Source organism: Teleopsis dalmanni, chromosome X (genome assembly GCF_002237135.1).
Source record: "Teleopsis dalmanni isolate 2A chromosome X, ASM223713v2, whole genome shotgun sequence".
Lineage (NCBI taxonomy): Eukaryota > Metazoa > Arthropoda > Insecta > Diptera > Diopsidae > Teleopsis > Teleopsis dalmanni.
In genome coordinates, this window is record NC_051848.1 from 76,631,504 (window position 1) to 76,650,804 (window position 19,301).

Sequence of the window (19,301 nt, forward strand, 5' to 3'; positions counted from 1 at the left end):
TTCATTTAGGGTATGTTCAATAGATTCCTTTGCATTTGGAACATATGTGGAATGCATTCGAACGTCTTTCATACAGAATGTGAGAAAATTGCTCATTTTTGTGCTTGAAATTTTATATGCAAGAATGAGCCATTCGATACTCATTTTCGATTTTTGACCAAAATGAGCCATTTTCGGCCAATGTAAACGCCATATTACAGCTGACCTCTTTTACAAGTAAACTCGATCATTTTGCTTGTTTACGTAGTGTTCAATCACGAATGGTGACTCATCAGAAAAAACCAAATTCGGCAACCTACCACCTTCAGTCGAACGAACCAACACTTTGACTCGTTCGACTCTAACTTCTTGTTTATCGGCGAGATCATGCGATTTGTTCAACTTCAATGGCATTAGTCCGAGCTCATTTTTCAAAATGTGTTGCATCCTTTCTCCCGATACGTTCAGCTCCTTTGCCAATGAACTGTCAAATGAATAATTTTGAGCTTTCTGTCGTTATTAGTTTGACAGCTATATTGTTGCGAATTTTATTGCAATTTTCGTATAGTGAATAGTGAAGGCAATAGTGTGGTACACTGTAGCGGTCTTATACTTTCTTTATTGTCATTTATATGTTAGTTATTTGTCTATTATTTCTAGATAAGAATCTGACAGAGATTGCTTAATTTTACTAGCTTGTAGACGATAGTGCAGGAAAAACTATCTCCAAGCGCTTCAAGGTCTATTGGCATACGTCCAACCAATACTAGCTCGGCATTGCCCGATACTGTATACTGACTTTATTGTTGTAGTATACGCCCACACAGAGACAATATATAGCATGTATTTGGCGTTAAACAGGATAATATATTGCAAATATTTGAGGCTTTATCTCTCGATGTCTAGGGTGACACCGAGATATGTAAGTTGGGGCTAGATTGTATGTCTACACCTCCCACTTTAATTGAGAACCGTTCAATTTATTTCCTACTGCTGATTAATAGAACTTCTGTTTTATGCTCAGCAAGCTTCAATCCCCTGTATTGCAACCACGATAGTAGCGTTACAATTCCTAACCACTTCGTCTGAAGTTTTTGTACATGCGTTGTACACACAATTGCAATGTCATCTGCATACCCAACTACGTTCACTCTGTTCGGCATTTCGATTCGAAGAATATTATTGAACATGATAATCCATAGAATTGGCCTTAGAACTGATCCCTGGGGAACTCCTGCCGTAACCTTATATGTTTTGAAACCAGATTCTGAATCATATAAGAGTAATCTGTCTTTAAAATACGATATAATTATTTTCAAAATATATTTCGGATCTCTTATTTTCATTAGCACATTTAAAAGGTGCTTATATTTAAAAGAATTATTCTTTTAAGAATAAGCACCTGTCTTTGCTTTTCCCAACCCCGTGTGGTGGTGGGATAAGAATAACACCACAGCATGTCTCTGCTTGTCATAAAACGCGACTAAAAGAGAAAACGCACAGGTCAAAGTAGAGTATCAACGATTGCTGGGAAAACGTGGGGGCGCACAGGTCAAAGTAGCTTGCTACAATTCCTGATAAGTCGAACCCTTTGCTAGCAGACTAAGTACGGACTGCAGGGACCAGCTAAGTTGCTAAATTGACCAGCCTTCGGGAAGTGCGATTATCTATCAGGTCAACTGTGAAGTGACCTGATAGATGTCTCTGCTTATCGCTTGAGGCAGAGTCGGGCGGAGGTGAAGAAAAACACCCTTTTAGTGAATTATTAGAGAAAATGATTGAATGAATGTGTGAGTAAATGGAAAGTGTGTATTAGAAATAAAACCTCCCAAACTAAAGTGGAACAGCTACGCCTTTAACTTAGCTGCTAGGGTACAAGCAGTTTTAGTAGCGAACGTTGGATACCTGGCGATTTCTTGTTTTAAACAGCGTTGCCTGTGCAATGCGAAACTCTTCGCAGATAGACATATTTCTCTTCGCCACTAAAGGAAACAAAATTGATAAAATTTTAATTAAACCTGTACAAGGCGAACTGGTTGACGCTGATAAGGTGGACAATGAGGCCTCGCCTGAGCCGATAACCTTAGCTTCAGATACCATGACGCATCACAATCATGGGACCAATTAAATGGTGGACGTTGAAACCCCGCAAGAGGCTGAGCCGTTAACCACAAAAGTTGGAAACATGACAAAGACTGATCTCGACTTAGCCGAGCGTATCCATCTGAATAAGAGGAAGAAGCAGAAGCGAAGAACAGAAAGGCAAAAGGCTGCAAAAGCTTGAACAACTAGCCGATCGACTAAGCGAACTATCGCATGTTGAATCAGCGCTGGAGGAAGAACAGCTAGCAAAGAGGCATAAGGATGGATGCCCTGAAGCTCGGACAGCAAGCTCGACTTCTTCACCTAGAACCACAGGCGATAATTCTGATGGTGGACAGCCAGTAAAGGATGTCAGCCAAGCTGAATCGATGGTCAAAGACTCAATCAATACGCAAGGTGGAGTACCTAATCATGTACTTAACCGACCCGCATTGGTTGGTAAAAGAACTGTTGGTCAGCGTGATGGACAACCTTTAACGGCTGATAACCAAAGGATGATTGCGATGATTAATCCATTCGGAAACGCTTGTCCCCAAACCAGCATTACGGAGTTGTGGCGGAATTTCTGTTTGAGCATGAAAGGGACCTCTGAAATAAGTCGGTTACAAAAGATGGTCACTAAAGATCCGATCTCAAGACTTGGTTTAATCCGAAAGAAGGATGGTACTATGAGGGAAACCGTAGGAGAGTCATTGAGTACTCTCATGGAAACCCATTTTTCATGAAGTTTCAAGTATAATGATTACTGGCCTTTTCCCAAAAAGGGAATGAACAGAAAGGAAAGATTGGATGTAGGAATGCTATTTTGACATTCCCTTCGTTTAAGTCACCGGAGATGGATGGCATATTGCCAGCACTCTTGCGATGGAAAATTGATCTGCTCGCAGTCACTGACAACAGGGCACATCCCTAACGCTTGGAGAGAGTCAAGGGTGACTTTTTTCCCAAGCCAAGAAAGAATGATTACACATAAGCAAAGTCATTCAGGCCAGTCAGCTTAAAGCTATGGAAAAGGTAATAGTGGACTATCTAGAAGTCACCAAGCTGCTAAAATATCCTTTAAACAGAAGTCAACATACCTATAGGTCATCAGCAGAAAGCAGAAACAGAAAGACGTGAAAATATCGAGTAGTATGGCTCGAAAATTCTATTAAAAAATTAAAAGCCTCGCAAATGGTTATAAGCCCGGGGTTAATTCCTACAGAGATCAAAATGGTAATCTGGTCATAGATATCCTAAGCATACATAACATTCGGAGGAATCACTTTTTGAATCTATTAAATGGTGGAAATGATGCGACTAAAAGCGTAAGTGATTTTAAACTGGCAATCGTTGACGATGAAATATTCGTCTCGCCTCCTCATCGTAATGAAGTTAAAACAGCTATAGTGCGGCTGAAAAACACAAAGCAGCAATAGCCGATGGTTTAGGAGCTGAGCTGTTTAAAGCTAGTGGTGAAGAGCTATTAAATTGCATGCTACAGCTAATTCGCAACATATGGTCGAATGCATGCATGCCCAACAATTGGAATTTAAGTATGCTTTGTCCAATCCACAAAAAATATATCCTGCAAACTGCACCATCTTTCGCGGGATCAGTCTTTTAAATATCGCAGATACAGTTCTGTCAAACGTACTATATGAAAGATTGAAGCCAATCGTCAACCAACTGATTGGATCTTATCAGTGTGGCTTCAGATAATATCAATTTCGTTTTTAGAGAAATGCTCTCAGAGTCTCAAATTAAAAATGATGATGTTGAAATTGCGCCACCTAGCTGCAACAACAAGATTGAGGATAACTGACTGGATCTTATTAGTGCGACTATCGATACTACAGTATTCACAAGTTCTGAAAAAGGGTTAATGACACACACAAAAATTTTTGTCGATTGTAAAGCAATTTTCGATAGCTTTACATGAAATCATACTGTTATATCTGAGCTCAGTATTTCTGTAAAATTAATACGACTCTGCAAAATGACGTTGAACAGTACCCGTAAGTCCGTCAACATAAAATCGAGTCTTTTCAGACAAAGTGATCTCTTAGCATGTGATAATTTCAGTTTCGTCAGGAAAGGAAACCCTTGCAGAGCAGGTGGTTATTACAATAGTGCAATAAACTGCAAATGTGATCAGCTTTTTACCTATGCGAGCGACATTGACAATATTGAAAACAGCAAGCTTAATGTTACAGCTGCCTTTGCTGCTATCGGAATTGAATCTGTCAAGAACTTCATCTATCTAACACTAACGTTTTCAGTCTGGAGATTAGATGAAAAATCACAATTGCCAATAGGTTTTACTATGGGTTCAGCTATCCAGAGTATTTTACCTTGTCGGCTCAACACCATGGTGTTCTAAACACATGTATCAAGATAATGCGCGAAAGATGCCCCATTCCACCAGTATCAAATAAAATTGTGTTTTTGGCATAACATTCCCTTGGTAAGGAGCAAGGCCCATTTAACCTCTGATTATCTTCGGGTCACAGCACAGGGTGAGAAAACTTTACTCCACGCCGAATGAAAGTAAATAATGCCAACCTCAATAGGTCAGGACAAACGAAATTGAGGGCACTGACCTGCGTGGTACCAGATATACACCTCCGGTCGGGTAACGCAAGTGAAAACTCACTCACCATCACTTACACTTTAAACAGAGCCAGTGCAGGAACTTCAGTCACCTTTTACGACAGGTATGCTTTACCTGGGGAATATTTTGATCTTTTATCCGCAAGAGGCTAATATGGGCTCAGTAGGCAATTACAATGTAGAGCTCTCTCTCAACAAAGAAAATTTACGCTACTTAAGTCGCTTAGCCTACCTGTGTTTTTGTGTAGCACGGACACTATCACAGAGTGATAAAGAAGCACTGAAAGTTTTCAAGAGAAAAGTTCTTTGTAAGATCTTTGGTTCGCTAATAACGGCAGTTCGCGGGAGAAACATTGTCTTACATTCATCACGCTGGCCAGAAACAGTACCACTTAAAGACATCACAGCAGATACTGTAGCCAAATCATTTTTTTCAACATAGATTTCCAGATTTGGTTTACCAAAAACAATCCCAACAGATCAGGGAAGTCAATTTCAAAGCTAGTTATTTAAAGCACTTACAAATCTAACTAAACTAAACACCTTCACACAGCACCGTATCATCATGCATTGAATGGGATGATTGAACGCTGACATCAGTTCAGGCTGCAATATATCAAAGATAGTACAAAGGATTATAATCAATACTCGGAATATTATATGACAATGTTTTCATTGGATAAAATTTATGTTAAGGAACTTTATATTATTTATGTAAACAGTTACTTGACAGTAAAAAAATAATGTAGGATTTGGATTTGTTGTATATTTCTTTCTAGCTATTTCTAGTTGTATATTTATTTTACAGCTAGTGAAATTTTTTTTAATACTGAAATTGTATTATCCTGCATAAATTTTCAAATCGGAAACGGGACTAATACATAAAGTGTATTCTTTTGCAATGAATGCTCCAATAGAACGCGGGTCGCAAAAATAAGCCCACTTTCCTGAAACTGCTCAACGAAAAATAGTACATTCTCACTGCTTACTTAGTAAGTTTAACTTACTAAGTAAATTTCATTAACCATACAACATTCGACCAAAGTTATACCAAAAATGACGAATGCAACATTGTAAATGATCGAAATTTGACATTTTTGACACAAATAACAAAATATAAATAAACAAAAAATCAGGCAAAATGTAAACATAGATCAACAAGACGTAATAATTTTTTAAAATATTTCTTTTTTATAAATCAAACATATAATTGATATATAAAAATAAGTTCATATATCAAATATATATTTGATATCATCACACAATGTCATATAAATATTATTTAACAAAAAATATTTATTTTAGTTGGATATATCAGGACAGATGATGGATAAGAACTCACAAGTTTGTATGGTGTATTTATAATGTTTGTAATTCAATGAAATAAAATATTATTAATATCAGCAAAAAACAAAACAATTGGGAATATGTGGACTGAGAGCGGTGAGCAGTTATTTATATTGGCCACATAATGAAGAAACACCCAGAAAAAAAGAAACACGGTTGATGAAAAGACGCTAGAAAGAGTTGATAGACTAATCAATTTTAAAGATGGAAAGAGGATATCCGCACGAAAAGACCAACGAACATAGTAACTAGTGACTAATCAATATATTTTTTCTATTTTTGTTTATTATCAATATAGTTATAGTGCATTTTATTTTTAATTTATAAGTTATTAGTGTTATTATTAGTTGAAATAAAACTTACTAAAAAGTAAATAATTTGTATTTTTTTATAAATTATTGCACGTTCTGTTCTATATGTAACAACTGCTACATTAATGTTATGAACATTATAACAAACATTATGCGTTTTTCATGCTAAATTATTTTCTTCTAACAATACAAAATTTAAGTTCCATAACTAGAAACTTTTGACACATAAAAGTTCTTTTCCATTCCTTAAGTTACTTGTGCTAATGTAAGCGTCAAAAAGCTCAATGTTACTAAGTAACTTACTAAGTAAGCAGTGAAAATATAAACCACCCGCATTACACAGTGCCAAATTTTAAAACTGATCTATTGTGAATAATTTTTGAAGGAAAAGGGATAATCAGATGATAGAGGAGTTTGTTTATTATTTATAACTGTTCCGAGCGTTAATGAGTAAATTTAAATGTTTTAAAAATGTTTAAATTTAATTTAATTAAATTTAAAATTTAATTTAACATTTATTTAAATGTTTTTTTTAATTAAATTTGTAAAGTTGCCAGGTTAATAATTGTGAACAAGTCATTCATTAAAAATTTATTAAGGAGCTTATAATTTCTGTGTTATGTTCATTAAGAAATGCAATACATTAATAAATACAAAACACAATCATTATATTAAAAGCAAAAAGTTATAAGGCAATTGCAGGAAAATACTATTAAGGCCGTGTGTGAGTTTGAGTAAATAAATGGTAAATTGGGGGAAATAGTGAATTATATCGCTATGGCAGCGAATGTTGGTATTTACCAAAATATCGAGTAGGATAAATTAAATAAAAGTTAGGTAACTTTGATATTACCATTGTGAAAATTTTATAAAATGTTTAATAAATAATTAAATATATTTGAAAACTTTAAACCAAAAATAATAAATAAGTGCAATAAATAAATAAATAAATATCTACATAAGTGCAGTGGAAAAAACCCGTAGGAAATTTCAATTTACTTTACCTCAATTTACTCGAACTCGCACACGGCCACTATAGTAAAGGGATTGTAAATAACAACCGATTTAGCCGATTCTAGTTCTAAAAAAAATTAATTTCTAAAATAAGCAGACCAGTAAATTTTTTGATAATATCGATAATATATATCAGTGTGCGCAGTAGTTTTGAAAAAACTGAGCATATATTTTTTAAAGCAACCCTTCTAAATATCAAGTAATCTGTCAAAATATTTCCGAACATTTAAAATTGACAATTCAGGGAACATTACTCGGCAATTTCAGAAAGCGGCGGTAGCAAACAAATTGTTTGCTGTAAATAAATTGTGTTTAAGTTTTTGTTGTTTAAATTTGTTAGAATATTACTACGTTTTTGGTAAAATATTGCACAAAATTAAATTAGGATGCCTACATATAAGGGTAATTGAAAGAAGCGTGTGCACGACACATTACTAAACCATAGTTTTTTTTATTTTTTTCTATAATTAGTTAAAGTTAAGTGGGGCCGCGAAATGTACCCAAATATTGAAGTAAACACCGATGAAGATCCATTACTGTTTAAGGCCCAACTTTTTGCTTTGACAGGTGTGGCACCTGAACGTCAAAAAGTCATGTGTAAGGGTGGTATATTAAAAGATAATGAGTGGAATATACAAATCAAGGATGTAAGTAGCGAAATGTCCGTTTTATTTAATTATAAATATAAATGACTAGTTATTGTTTAAAGGGCGCCACAGTGCTTCTATTAGGAACGAAAGATCCCGTCAACCAAGAGCCACCAACGGTCGCAGTTAAGTTTATTGAAGACATGAACGATACGGAAATGGCCGCTGTGGTAATGTAGAAATAAATGCATTATGCAATATAAATTTATGCTTGTAGTGTATATTTTTCTATTACAAATTGTCTAGTAGTTTTTTAATTAATCCGCCTATGTTTTAAAAGTTTAGCAATGTGATAATCACTGGCAATATGAAAATTGTTCCATTAAAGCACGTTTCTCTTCTCAATTTTAGAATTGTAATATATGTATTATAATTGCCGTCGAATTCATTATTAATTTACCTTTATTTTTACAATTTTTTTTTTAAATATGTTTTCGAAAAGTAGTGAATTACAACAACATATATTCATTTTTAAATTATTTTAATTAATTAAATTTTTTACTGTTTCGAGTATTGCTAAATATCCATCATCAGTGGTCTTAGAAAAAATTCTTGTATTAATTTATTCGTACATTTTTTTTTAATTACAGACAGAAATGCCTGCTGGACTCACGAACTTAGGGAACACGTGTTATATGAACGCGACCGTTCAGTGCCTGCGCGCCGTTCCTGAACTACGTACTTCTCTAGACAGTTTTCTTGTAGAAACTGGTGATGCTGGGTCTTTAGCATTAGCTATTACCTCAGCTATGAAATTTCTATTTAAGCAAATGGAACGCGGCAGCACTGTAACTCCAATAGTGCTTTTACAAACATTGCACCGTGCTTCACCACAATTTTCCCAAACTGGTGAAAATGGTACTTATCGCCAGCAAGATGCTAATGAATGCTGGTCTGAATTACTGAAAATGCTGCAGCAGAAGTTACCAGCCGTTAATGCAATTGAAGAAGCAAAACAACTGAAAAAATATAAGTAAGTCAATGACTAAATTTAGTCAATAAGTTTATGTAATCATGAATACTTACAAATGTTCCATATATTAAATATTTTAGCTCTTTTATTGAGCAATTTTTTGGTGGTACATTTGATGTGGAAATGAGTTCTCCAGAGGCAGTTGATGAACCAGTTAGCAATTCAAAAGAACAATTCTTGCAACTTAGTTGTTTTATTTCACCAGAAGTGAAATACTTACACAGTGGTCTGAAGTCGGTATGTATATATACTTGTTGTCTTAATAACATGTCTCATATTTCTTTGTTTATTTATATTTGTTTTTTATAAAAACTATAAACTCTTAAAATCTAAAAACAATAATTTGTTCGATAAAAGCATACACATATACATACATACTTACGCATATTTGAAGAACTGTCTCAATCGAAGCAATAAAAAAGTCTTAATACGTGGAGTGTATTCTCTATATTTCCCAAAGTAGAAATTATCAGAAATTTATTTGAATAAAATAAATTAATTTAATGACGAAAGAAATTGTGATTTTAAAATCACTATGATCGCAGTGATTGCGATTCGGAAAATACTATGTCTATGATCACAATTGAAAAAACTATGATTTAAACATCTTTCCTAGCTTCTATGTACATATAGTATCTATGCAAATTTAATGTAACGTAGATATGTATGATTTTATATATTTTGAAATAATATAGAATAGGACGATCTGTGCCATTAGTATAGCAACACCCGTCGATAAAATATTGCATTTCCGTTTTTAACAATATTCTTTTTGATTAGATATTACTACTGAATCTCACAAAAACACATTAAATATTTTACCCATACTTCTAAAACACATTGAAAATTTTTCCGGTCCGCAATACATTTGGCGATAGGTAAAGACGGCTCAGTGCCGTAAAGTTCGCTGCTTTTGTTTATTTCGTTCCTATCAAATATGCAGGTGTGATTAGTTGTGCATTTCGCTCTAACTTAAGTTCTTACGGTATGTACCGAGTAACTAAACCGTGAGCCTTATTTCGTTCCTATCAAATACACAGATATGGTTGGTTATACATTTCGCTTTGGCTTAAATTATTACGTATTGACTAAGTATCATTTGTGAAACATTAGAAAACAATCAAGTTTGATTTTTTTGCAAAAATATGAAGTAGTTGAGTGGTGTATCATTCAAAAACAGTATATTATGAGCACAGGAATTAATTGTCGAAAATATTACAAAAATATTATTAAAATTTTAAGTAAAACATAGCTTTTTGTAGAAATCACAAAAAATATTCCAAAATCAATCTGAACGTCCTTTATTTTCAAGCCTTTTACAATAGAATAACAAATTTGACGTGATGTTATATCTAAATGAATGCATATTAGTGCTTTAACGTATTTACGCGATACGATGATCGAACAATTCGATTTCGAATGTTTGGATTGCATACTTTGAATGTTCGAACTGCTCAAATGAAAAATCTGTTTTTGTTCCATTTTATTTTAAACGAATACGTATAATAGCAAAAGCTCGAATATCATATGGTGTTCGAATATTTTTAGACACCTTGCTGTGCTTAACACGAATGTTCGAAAATTAAAATACTCGAACTTTGAAAAACTTGAATAATATTTGAAGCTCATGTCACAAGTTTTTTGAATTATTTGTTTTTACTTTATTAATTAAATTTTAGAGCTAAAGATATTCCTCTTCGTTTTAAAAATTTATCTATCCCAATTATTCAATTGTTTTTATTTGTTAATTACTCTCTTCATATATTTCGTTTAGCAGGCACGTAGCCTGTGGAATGAAAGATTTAATACATCTACTGAACTTTAATTTAACTAAATTTTTGAATTAATATTTTTATGGAATTAGTTATAGGGTAAAATATTCAGTTGCAAAGCCAAAACTATAAGTAAAACGCTTTCTGCAAAAAATGTTTCTCTCAAAATTTATATTATTGCCTAAATTTACTGAAGGATAAAACCAAGCAACTGAGTCAGTCTACCATTGTGTTCGAATCCAAAAAAAATTTGAAGTAATCAAAACAGAGTGGGGTACTCTTCTTAAATTTCTTAGTTTCCTTAATGAATTTAGGAAAATTGTGTAGAGAGAGAGATTGATTTTTGTGTATTTTGATGTTTGCATGCTGCGTATTATAGCTTTGCTTGTCTACGTATGTTGATCATAGTTTTATTTTGTTTTGTTGCCACATCCTCGTTACCGTTCTTTTGTTTGATCCGGGATGTTCAACTCAGAAACTCTTAACGCTTGTTGATATTAGTTATCAGTAGTTCCCCGGCTTACTTATGGTAGCTGTTTTTTGGCTCTAAAGAACAGCGCATCTACAGAGAGAATGAGAAGTAGTTCCTTTTACATTATTTGAATGCAACTGAGATGGCTGTATCATATTGTATCAAGCGTAACAGAAAATTGTAATTGTAGTTATGTAGTTGCTGGATTGCACTGTATACCCATCACTGATTTAGAACCTTAAAATTTGTTTGGGGTAGCTTAATTAGTCCATTCTAGTTAAGTAAAGCTCTAAGATACTTGTGCTTACTAAAGTTGATTACATTGATTGTTACAAGATCAGTCCAACAGTTGCTTGATCAATTATAGCACAGCAATCTGTTACTCAACACACAACGAGACTGACTTTCTTAAGTGTACTGTTTATTGGGAAACCCAAACGTATGGAATTCAAATCAAGCCAGTCTTGATTGATATCAAGTCTTTAATAGGTGCCTGCAAATAGTCAATATCTATCTCCCGTCTGTGAAAACATCAGTTTTAAAATAAAGTTGTAAGGTATCGTATAGAATGTCTCATATAGAAATTTTGTCTTAAATTTTGCTATATCATGTTGTTGTTATTGTGAAAACATATCCTTTTTTTTGTCGATTTCTCAAGTGCATTTAACACTATACCTAGGAATGCCATACTTTTCAAACTAGCTACTTTAGATTTGTCTCACAAGTTTTTGACCACACTAATAGGATTATACTCGAACACCAGTAGTCGGTAATCTTACATCTTTTTCGTTTAAAGTCACTCAAGGTGTAAAACAAGAATGCCTACTCAACCGAAATTTATTCTTCCTATAGTTAAATGTTCTCCATAACTGTTTACCGGGTGGAGTACCTATCAACTCAACTTATATAAAAGTGCTTTTCTATGCTGATGATGTGGTTCTGCTTGCGGACTTACCTGAAATATTGCAAATTATGATGCATGATCTGTTTAGGTATTATTCACAATAGGGTTTTATCGCGAAACCAGACAAATGTAAGCTTATGATTTTCAGAAAAGGTCCTAGACTAATTAATTTGTTATCGTAGAAGTTCGGGGAAAATTAGTTAGAAACTGTCAATGAATATAAATACCTTTGGAAATTGATTACGTATACCCTCTGCTACAATAAACATTTGACCTCTAAACATTCATTAGGTTAGAGTCCAGTTTATGGACATAGTGCAAATATATTTTGCATATATAAGAAAAATTCTTAATGTTCCCTCCACAAGGCTTCTTCGAATAGCAGCTGAATTTACAATTGAGAAAGGCATATATTGCGCCAAAGATTGAAAAATTATGTATAATGTATAATTACAACAGGATCTTTCAATAACTAGTAATCTGAGTATGGATCTTAAATTATTAAACAATAAAATTATAACTTTATACAAACGGAGGGAACACGAGCTGGTTTGTCGCGAATGCTAGTTCGGGATCTCATGACATGTACCCACAGCTGCAATATGACGTTATGCATAGTTTTTATTACGAAAACACTCAGAACAACATATCGAGTGTAGTTTTTAAGTGTAGAGGCGGTGTTTTTAAATTGAAGGGTGGAGAATTTTATATATCTGATATATAATATATCGTCATGAAATAGAAAATATATGTCATATTATTGGTATACCTCCAGCTCAAAAAGTATCCGGATTTTGTAAATAAAACACACAAATTTAAATTTTATTCCAAATTTATTTTATCTCCTTCAAAATATACTCCTGAAGCGATACACATATGCCAACGCTTAACCCAATCTTCCATACACTTTTCGTAGGCCTGTGAAGGTATGACTTTTAGTACCTTCAGCGAATTCTCTTTTACCGATTCAATCGACTTAAAATGCTTACCACGAAGGGACAATTTGAGTTTCGAGAACAGGAAAAAGTCGCACGGCGCCAGATCTGGGGAATATGGTACCTGAGTCAGTGGTGATCGCGTACAACAAGAATTTTCCATAGTAAAAATCGCTAAATACACTTGAGGTAGTCTCACATTAATAGCTGCTGTAAACAAATTAATTGACAGATGGCGCACAAATTTGTTCCATATGTCAAGAAAGGGTGTACCAACATAACAAAAACGAGTAGTTAACAAACAATAAAATCCGTATACTTTTTGAGCAGAAGGTATGCCCGATTTTCAGAGGACGTTGACGTATTTTTTTTTATGAAGCATTTTTGTCCGAAGAAGAAATTAAAGCCTTATTAAACGGTAGCAATACTTATAACCTGTACAAATTTACCTGTAATATGCACCACTTTCTGTATGCCAATCTGTACCCAACAAATATGTTATTGTCAATTGAGATTTAAGTAAAATTCTATCATTTTTGTAAGTGCTGTATGAATTTTTCAAATCAATAATAAAACATACTAAACTCGTTGCAACAGTCTTTTTGTCAATTGTTTGTCATTTCTCATTTCACTGATAACGATACCGACGATAGATAAATGATGTAATGATACCGGAATTATAATAGATATAAAATCGAACAATTTTTTCTACAAAGTAGAAACCAGCCACTGATTGGACAGACACGCATCCTATATAAAAAAATTGCTTGCTATAATGAACATTAACTATATTTAATTCAAATTGATTTAAAACTAATTTAATAATATTTTCAGCGATTGAAGGAACAATTGGTGAAACGCTCTGAAACGCTTGGTCGTGATGCCACTTATACCCGTTCAGTATGTCACCCATTAAATCTGTTATATATATGCCTATAAACTGAATGCCCTCTTTTTGCGTTTTATTTTTAGTGTTTAATAAGTCGTTTGCCCGCTTATCTTACAGTGCAATTTGTTCGTTTTCAATATAAGGGACGAGAAGGTATTAATGCCAAGGTTTTAAAAGATATAAAATTCCCAATGGATTTTGATGCATTTGATTTATGTACTGAAGAATTGAAAGCCAAGTTATGCCCAATGCGTGCTAAGTTTAAAGAAGCTGAAGACAAAAAAGTTGAAAACCAAATGATTGACACTGTAAGTAACGTAGGCAAAGAGGAGTCTAAGCAGGGGGAATATGAGGAATTTTCGTTCGATGACGATCTGGGTAGCAATAATTCCGGTTTTTACACCCTACAAGCTGTGCTTACACATAAAGGCCGTTCAAGTTCATCTGGTCACTACGTCGCATGGGTCCGTCACAACGATGAAACGTGGTTTAAGTTTGATGATGACGTTGTTTCATCGGTAACAAATGATGAAATCTTACGTCTCTCAGGTGGCGGTGATTGGCATTGTGCCTATGTTCTTCTTTATGCTCCTAAATTACTAAAGAAGCCAGCTGGGGAGGAGAGCAAAAATTAATTACTACGTGATGCATTTTACAGAAACAAACAAACCTTGCATAAGGTTTCTTAATTTTGTTTAGAAATCAAATAAACACACTTTTTTATTAAACTAAATTAAATCAGCGATATATTTAGTAAATAAATATTAAAAACAACTTTCAAAATATAAAAAAAAGTGATATATTTATTTATAATTTTCAGGTAATCGTTAAATGTGTGTATATAAACATCAGAATAGAAATCAAAATAGTGATTATGGAAAATAAAAGTGAGAGAGAACTCTCTGATCGTATAACTAATATAGAATTAAACTATATTAGTTACATCATATATATGTCAATATACAAAAAACTAATATATGTTTAGTAAAAATAGTAGAATTTCTACTAATTTATTATCAAAAAAAAGTTTTATAAAAATACGATATATTCGTATTATAAGTCAATCCAATTAAAATCTATTTGACATCATCGTTTCATTATCGCTACAGCCAGACCCAGTACAATTTTTTGTCTTAAATCTGTGCAAGCAATTGAACATACATAATATAAAATACAAATTTATTTGTTAATATTTTATTAAAAATTTTTAATATAAGCTGTTATTATATTTTAATAGAAACTAGCATATTTGGTAGAAAGTTGAACTACAAAAACAAATATTCTTTTTAGAGGGATTTCGAATAGAAAAAAAAGGAAGGACAAACAAGAATTTATTTAATTTTATTGAACAACGCATATATATAATTTGTTATATTTGTTGGGACTGCAAGTGCCAGGCTTAGAACTCGTGCCTGTTAAATCAGATGCACGGACTATAAACTAATTAAAAATTCGATTATTTCCTAAGACCACTGATGATGAGTACTTGGCAATACTCGAAACTGCGTTGTATAATCAGCCAAATTTCAATAAGACTAAATAAATTTTTGTGTTTGTCCTTTCTTTCTTTGCTATTCGAAGGCCCCTATATTTATATATAACTTCTTTGTCACTATATAGAAAGTTTAGCTTTATCAGTAACACTAATACATACTTTCAAATATTTTTTTTTTTTATTTTTATTAATTAAATTTTTAGCTGACCATACAGCTATTTCGAATATTGCTAAATATCCATCATCAATGGTCTTAGCGTTATTTCTTGTATTTAATTATTCGTAAATAATTTTTTAAGACTGCAAGTACCAGGGATTAAACTAGTGCCGTGCCAAATTTGAACCTTAGAATTAACGTTCATGAGACAACTAACCCAAAGCAGTTCTTGATTTACATGTGTAGACTTTTTTCTGGAATTTTGTTAACTTTCTGTAAAAGTTTATACGACCAAAAAAATCATAAAATCAAAATCATAGACCATTATTCTACAATTTAATTAATTATATTTTATTTTTAATTGTTAAATTTTAATATTATTCTGTTTGTAAAGATATTATTTGTGATATACTTTTATATTATTCTTTCTTATGTATAGAACCTAATCTAGGAAAGTAATACGGAGAAAGTCATGCTAACGTTACTCAATGATTTTCACGATAGCGATCGTATATATTTGGTATAAATTGTAATATAGCGTTAGTTTTAAAAATTTTATTTAATGCTAATTTGACAATATTATTAATTAATGTTATTTTATTAAGCTTTGTATTTTGCTTCTCATGTTTTGTTTAACATGTCTTCGTATAATTTTAATATCTTTAAACTATTGTTATATATAATTTAAATATTGAATGAACCACACATGGAGGAACTGATCAGAGTGATATTATTACTATACTCATTTGATGTATAATATAGTCAATTAAGTTGGCTGATCACAAAAGTGTCTTTTAATGAAAAGATTTTGCTGTAAATACGATTACCAAAACTACTGTTTGACACTTGGACAAGAAAACTAGAAACTAGAAAACTAGAAATAGAAACCTCTTAAAAATCTAAACAAAAATATTGGTGAAAATAAGAAAAAGCAGACAGTGGTGAGGTGAAACAATTTACTCCGATTTGAAATTGCTGAAGTTATGTGCGTATTAAGAAAAGCAAGAAAAGTAGATTCCATTTCTCACGAAAAGAAGCAGAACTATCATAGGTTTGTTCAGAGACCACAGTCTATTTGCGCTATTTGCATACAATATAAGAATACTGGCGAATACAGGATATACAGAGTGCTTAGAACAAAGAAAACTGCATAACAGCTCTTATGTTCTACTGCATTGTGACGAACACGCTTAAAATGATTGTGAGTTTCATAAATTGGCAATATCTCAATTTGGACTTTTCAGAAATAGAATTTCAAATTCTTCTTAGATTCGGAAAGGCGTGGATATCCTACATCAGGACTGTCCAAAGCACGGCCGCCGGCTCATGTTTGTGCGGCCCGCGACATGTTTTTAATCTATAGCTACGTAAATTTTCTTTTGGTGTACTGGTAAAACTAAAATATTGTAACATTATATCCGTATTTATAATGTTATAATGTATTTATAATAACAACTATGAACGAATGTATTTGTTGCTGCGGCCCTCCAATCACATCTGATGTGGACAGCCCTGTCCTACATGATGCCTATTATAAATTTATATTGAGATCTTGTACCATCCATTATCACCAAAGAACAAGAGTCTTGTATCGCTTAGAAGAAGTATTATGTACCACTTTTTGACAATGCAAAACAAAATTGATTGATAATTTAGTTTCAAAACAATAAAGATAAAATTTCCTAGTCCAAATACTGCTATATGTATGTCTCGAAACTCTAACACAATTGTAGTTCTATTTCATTAAATTATTGTTTTGCGTATGTATTAAATACAATTTTTTGTAGCTCTGTTTTATGTATAAAATAAAGACATTTTATACATTGTGTTATAAATAAACTACAATTACCAACTGCATAAAAATATTCGCAACTTACAAAAGAAAACATGTGAAACAACAACAACGCTCTTAAAATCTTCAGAGTTAGGTTTTACTAGCGAAAAATTGTACGTCTTAAGTATCAGTGCAGCTACATTCAAAAATCAGTCTAAATCAATATATGTTGACTGAAAATATATTACAAAATTTCAGTCCTCCCTTAAAAACATATGAGCAATTCATTTACTAATAAATTCAAATACATAAATAAATAAATTAATTTAAATATTTAAGATAAAAATGCTAACCACTTCCTTCTAATATTCATTTTGTTTTCTGTTATTTAAATTAATTAATTTATAGTGTTAACAATTTTTATATTTCATTGTATACAACACAACGCCAATTTCAATCAGACTTAATGCTGTTTTTTTACAACTCTGAAAGAAAAAATTACTGCTAATATTTAAATAGTTGTTACTGAATGTTTTAACACACTATTCTTAAAAGTACATAACCTCAAAACAGATCACTTCAGACAAAAATACGTGTTTTCGTCTCAGGAAAAACATGGCTTTACACTCCGTTCAAATTAGCATTGATTTATTGTAATAATTTGAAATATTGTAATTAATCGGAGTAGATGTTCAAGGTTACTAATATTATAATAAATAAAACGTTAAATTTTGTTTAGTGTACGTAGTGCTGTGTATATGAAGTGCATACAAGATTCATTTTATGCAGCCTGAAATTTTTATATTTTAGAAATTTGTTATTAAACTTCCAGTTTTACTTTATAAATTCAAGTGTTCTGGGTTTTATGGATACTAGAGAAACTCTAGAGTTTATTTTGTCAATCGTTATGTTAGAACTCAAACTGGTATAATGTTTGGCATCTGTAGATCTAAAGAACCTAAGTGATGTTATAGCCTCAGAGGCAGTCGAACTCATACCACGCAGAGTGGATACGTTCATATCTTGTTATTGGTGTAATATTAGTGCCACAGGCAATTGAAATCATACCATGCAAAGTAATAATAGTTGATCTAATCGCTTCTTGAATATATTGGATTAAGAATTGTATAAATTGAAATGTATTTACTTATATGTTTAGATAAAGATAATCGTAAGATCGAAGAACAGTTATATACTTATATAATATATACTCAATATAATATATAACTATACTCAATATAGACAATGCTGCTACTAATGAAGTGGTCACAATAAGAAGACACATTTTCGTGCTTTTGAAGGCTATAGAGATGATAACTAGAAAGTACTTATTGCTTCTAATATCATTTTAGAAAGTGTTAATTTTCGAAATAAACGATTTGATTTCAATTATGATATCATGACTAATGATGAGATTTGTGTTATGTGATTATATTAGTTTTACGGACCAATCAAGATAATTAAGGCGCGAATATGAAAATTAACTGGTAATAATATTTAAACAAAACAAAAGCTTTGGTATGTCATTTATTTAAATCGTAATTATTTAACATTATTTTCTTTAATATCTGTTATATCTGTAAAATAATATACAAGCACGAAAATTAGAAAAAAATTGAAAGGATTATTCAGTCAGAATGATACACATTGTATACGCAACTTTATTGCTATAATTTTATTAAATTATTACTGTATGTTAAATGAACAATTAGATATGGTTCCTTAGTTCTCAAGTAAAATGAGAAGTAGGGAATGAGTTAAGTTAAAAATGAGATTAATAAAGGAGTTTACAACGTACAATGTATGGGAACAATTTCTACTAAAAATCTAGTAAATCATGTTATTAATACTGACCATTTGATTATATAGTAAATTGAAAATACTTGACCCTCTTGATACCACTTCTTAAAAGGGTAACAATTTTTAAATTCCTTTTT

The 19,301-nt window shown here is 32.2% G+C and overlaps 1 protein-coding gene and 1 long non-coding RNA gene across 2 annotated transcripts; both read left to right on the forward strand.

The window, feature by feature from the left end:
* The first annotated feature begins 5,800 nt into the window (after positions 1 to 5,800).
* LOC119687963 lies at positions 5,801 to 6,271 on the forward strand. Its single transcript, XR_005253291.1, has 3 exons — positions 5,801 to 5,838; positions 5,980 to 6,022; positions 6,079 to 6,271. It is a non-coding gene; the product is annotated as an uncharacterized LOC119687963 (long non-coding RNA).
* A 1,278-nt stretch (positions 6,272 to 7,549) lies between these two features.
* On the forward strand, positions 7,550 to 14,722 carry LOC119688109 (ubiquitin carboxyl-terminal hydrolase 14). Its single transcript, XM_038102759.1, has 7 exons — positions 7,550 to 7,748; positions 7,818 to 7,993; positions 8,056 to 8,163; positions 8,584 to 8,966; positions 9,047 to 9,203; positions 13,884 to 13,949; positions 14,022 to 14,722. The coding sequence occupies exons 1-7, from the start codon at positions 7,733 to 7,735 to the stop codon at positions 14,571 to 14,573; spliced, it is 1,458 nt and encodes a 485-aa protein (XP_037958687.1). The 5' UTR covers positions 7,550 to 7,732; the 3' UTR covers positions 14,574 to 14,722.
* Positions 14,723 to 19,301: the final 4,579 nt, after the last annotated feature.

Bases quoted from the DNA above. Each gene is read 5' to 3' on its own strand.
- LOC119688109 (XM_038102759.1), top strand. The intron at 9,204-13,883 runs GTATGTATATAT...TAATATTTTCAG, and splicing joins TACACAGTGGTCTGAAGTCG to CGATTGAAGGAACAATTGGT. The intron at 13,950-14,021 runs GTATGTCACCCA...TTTTATTTTTAG, and splicing joins ATGCCACTTATACCCGTTCA to TGTTTAATAAGTCGTTTGCC.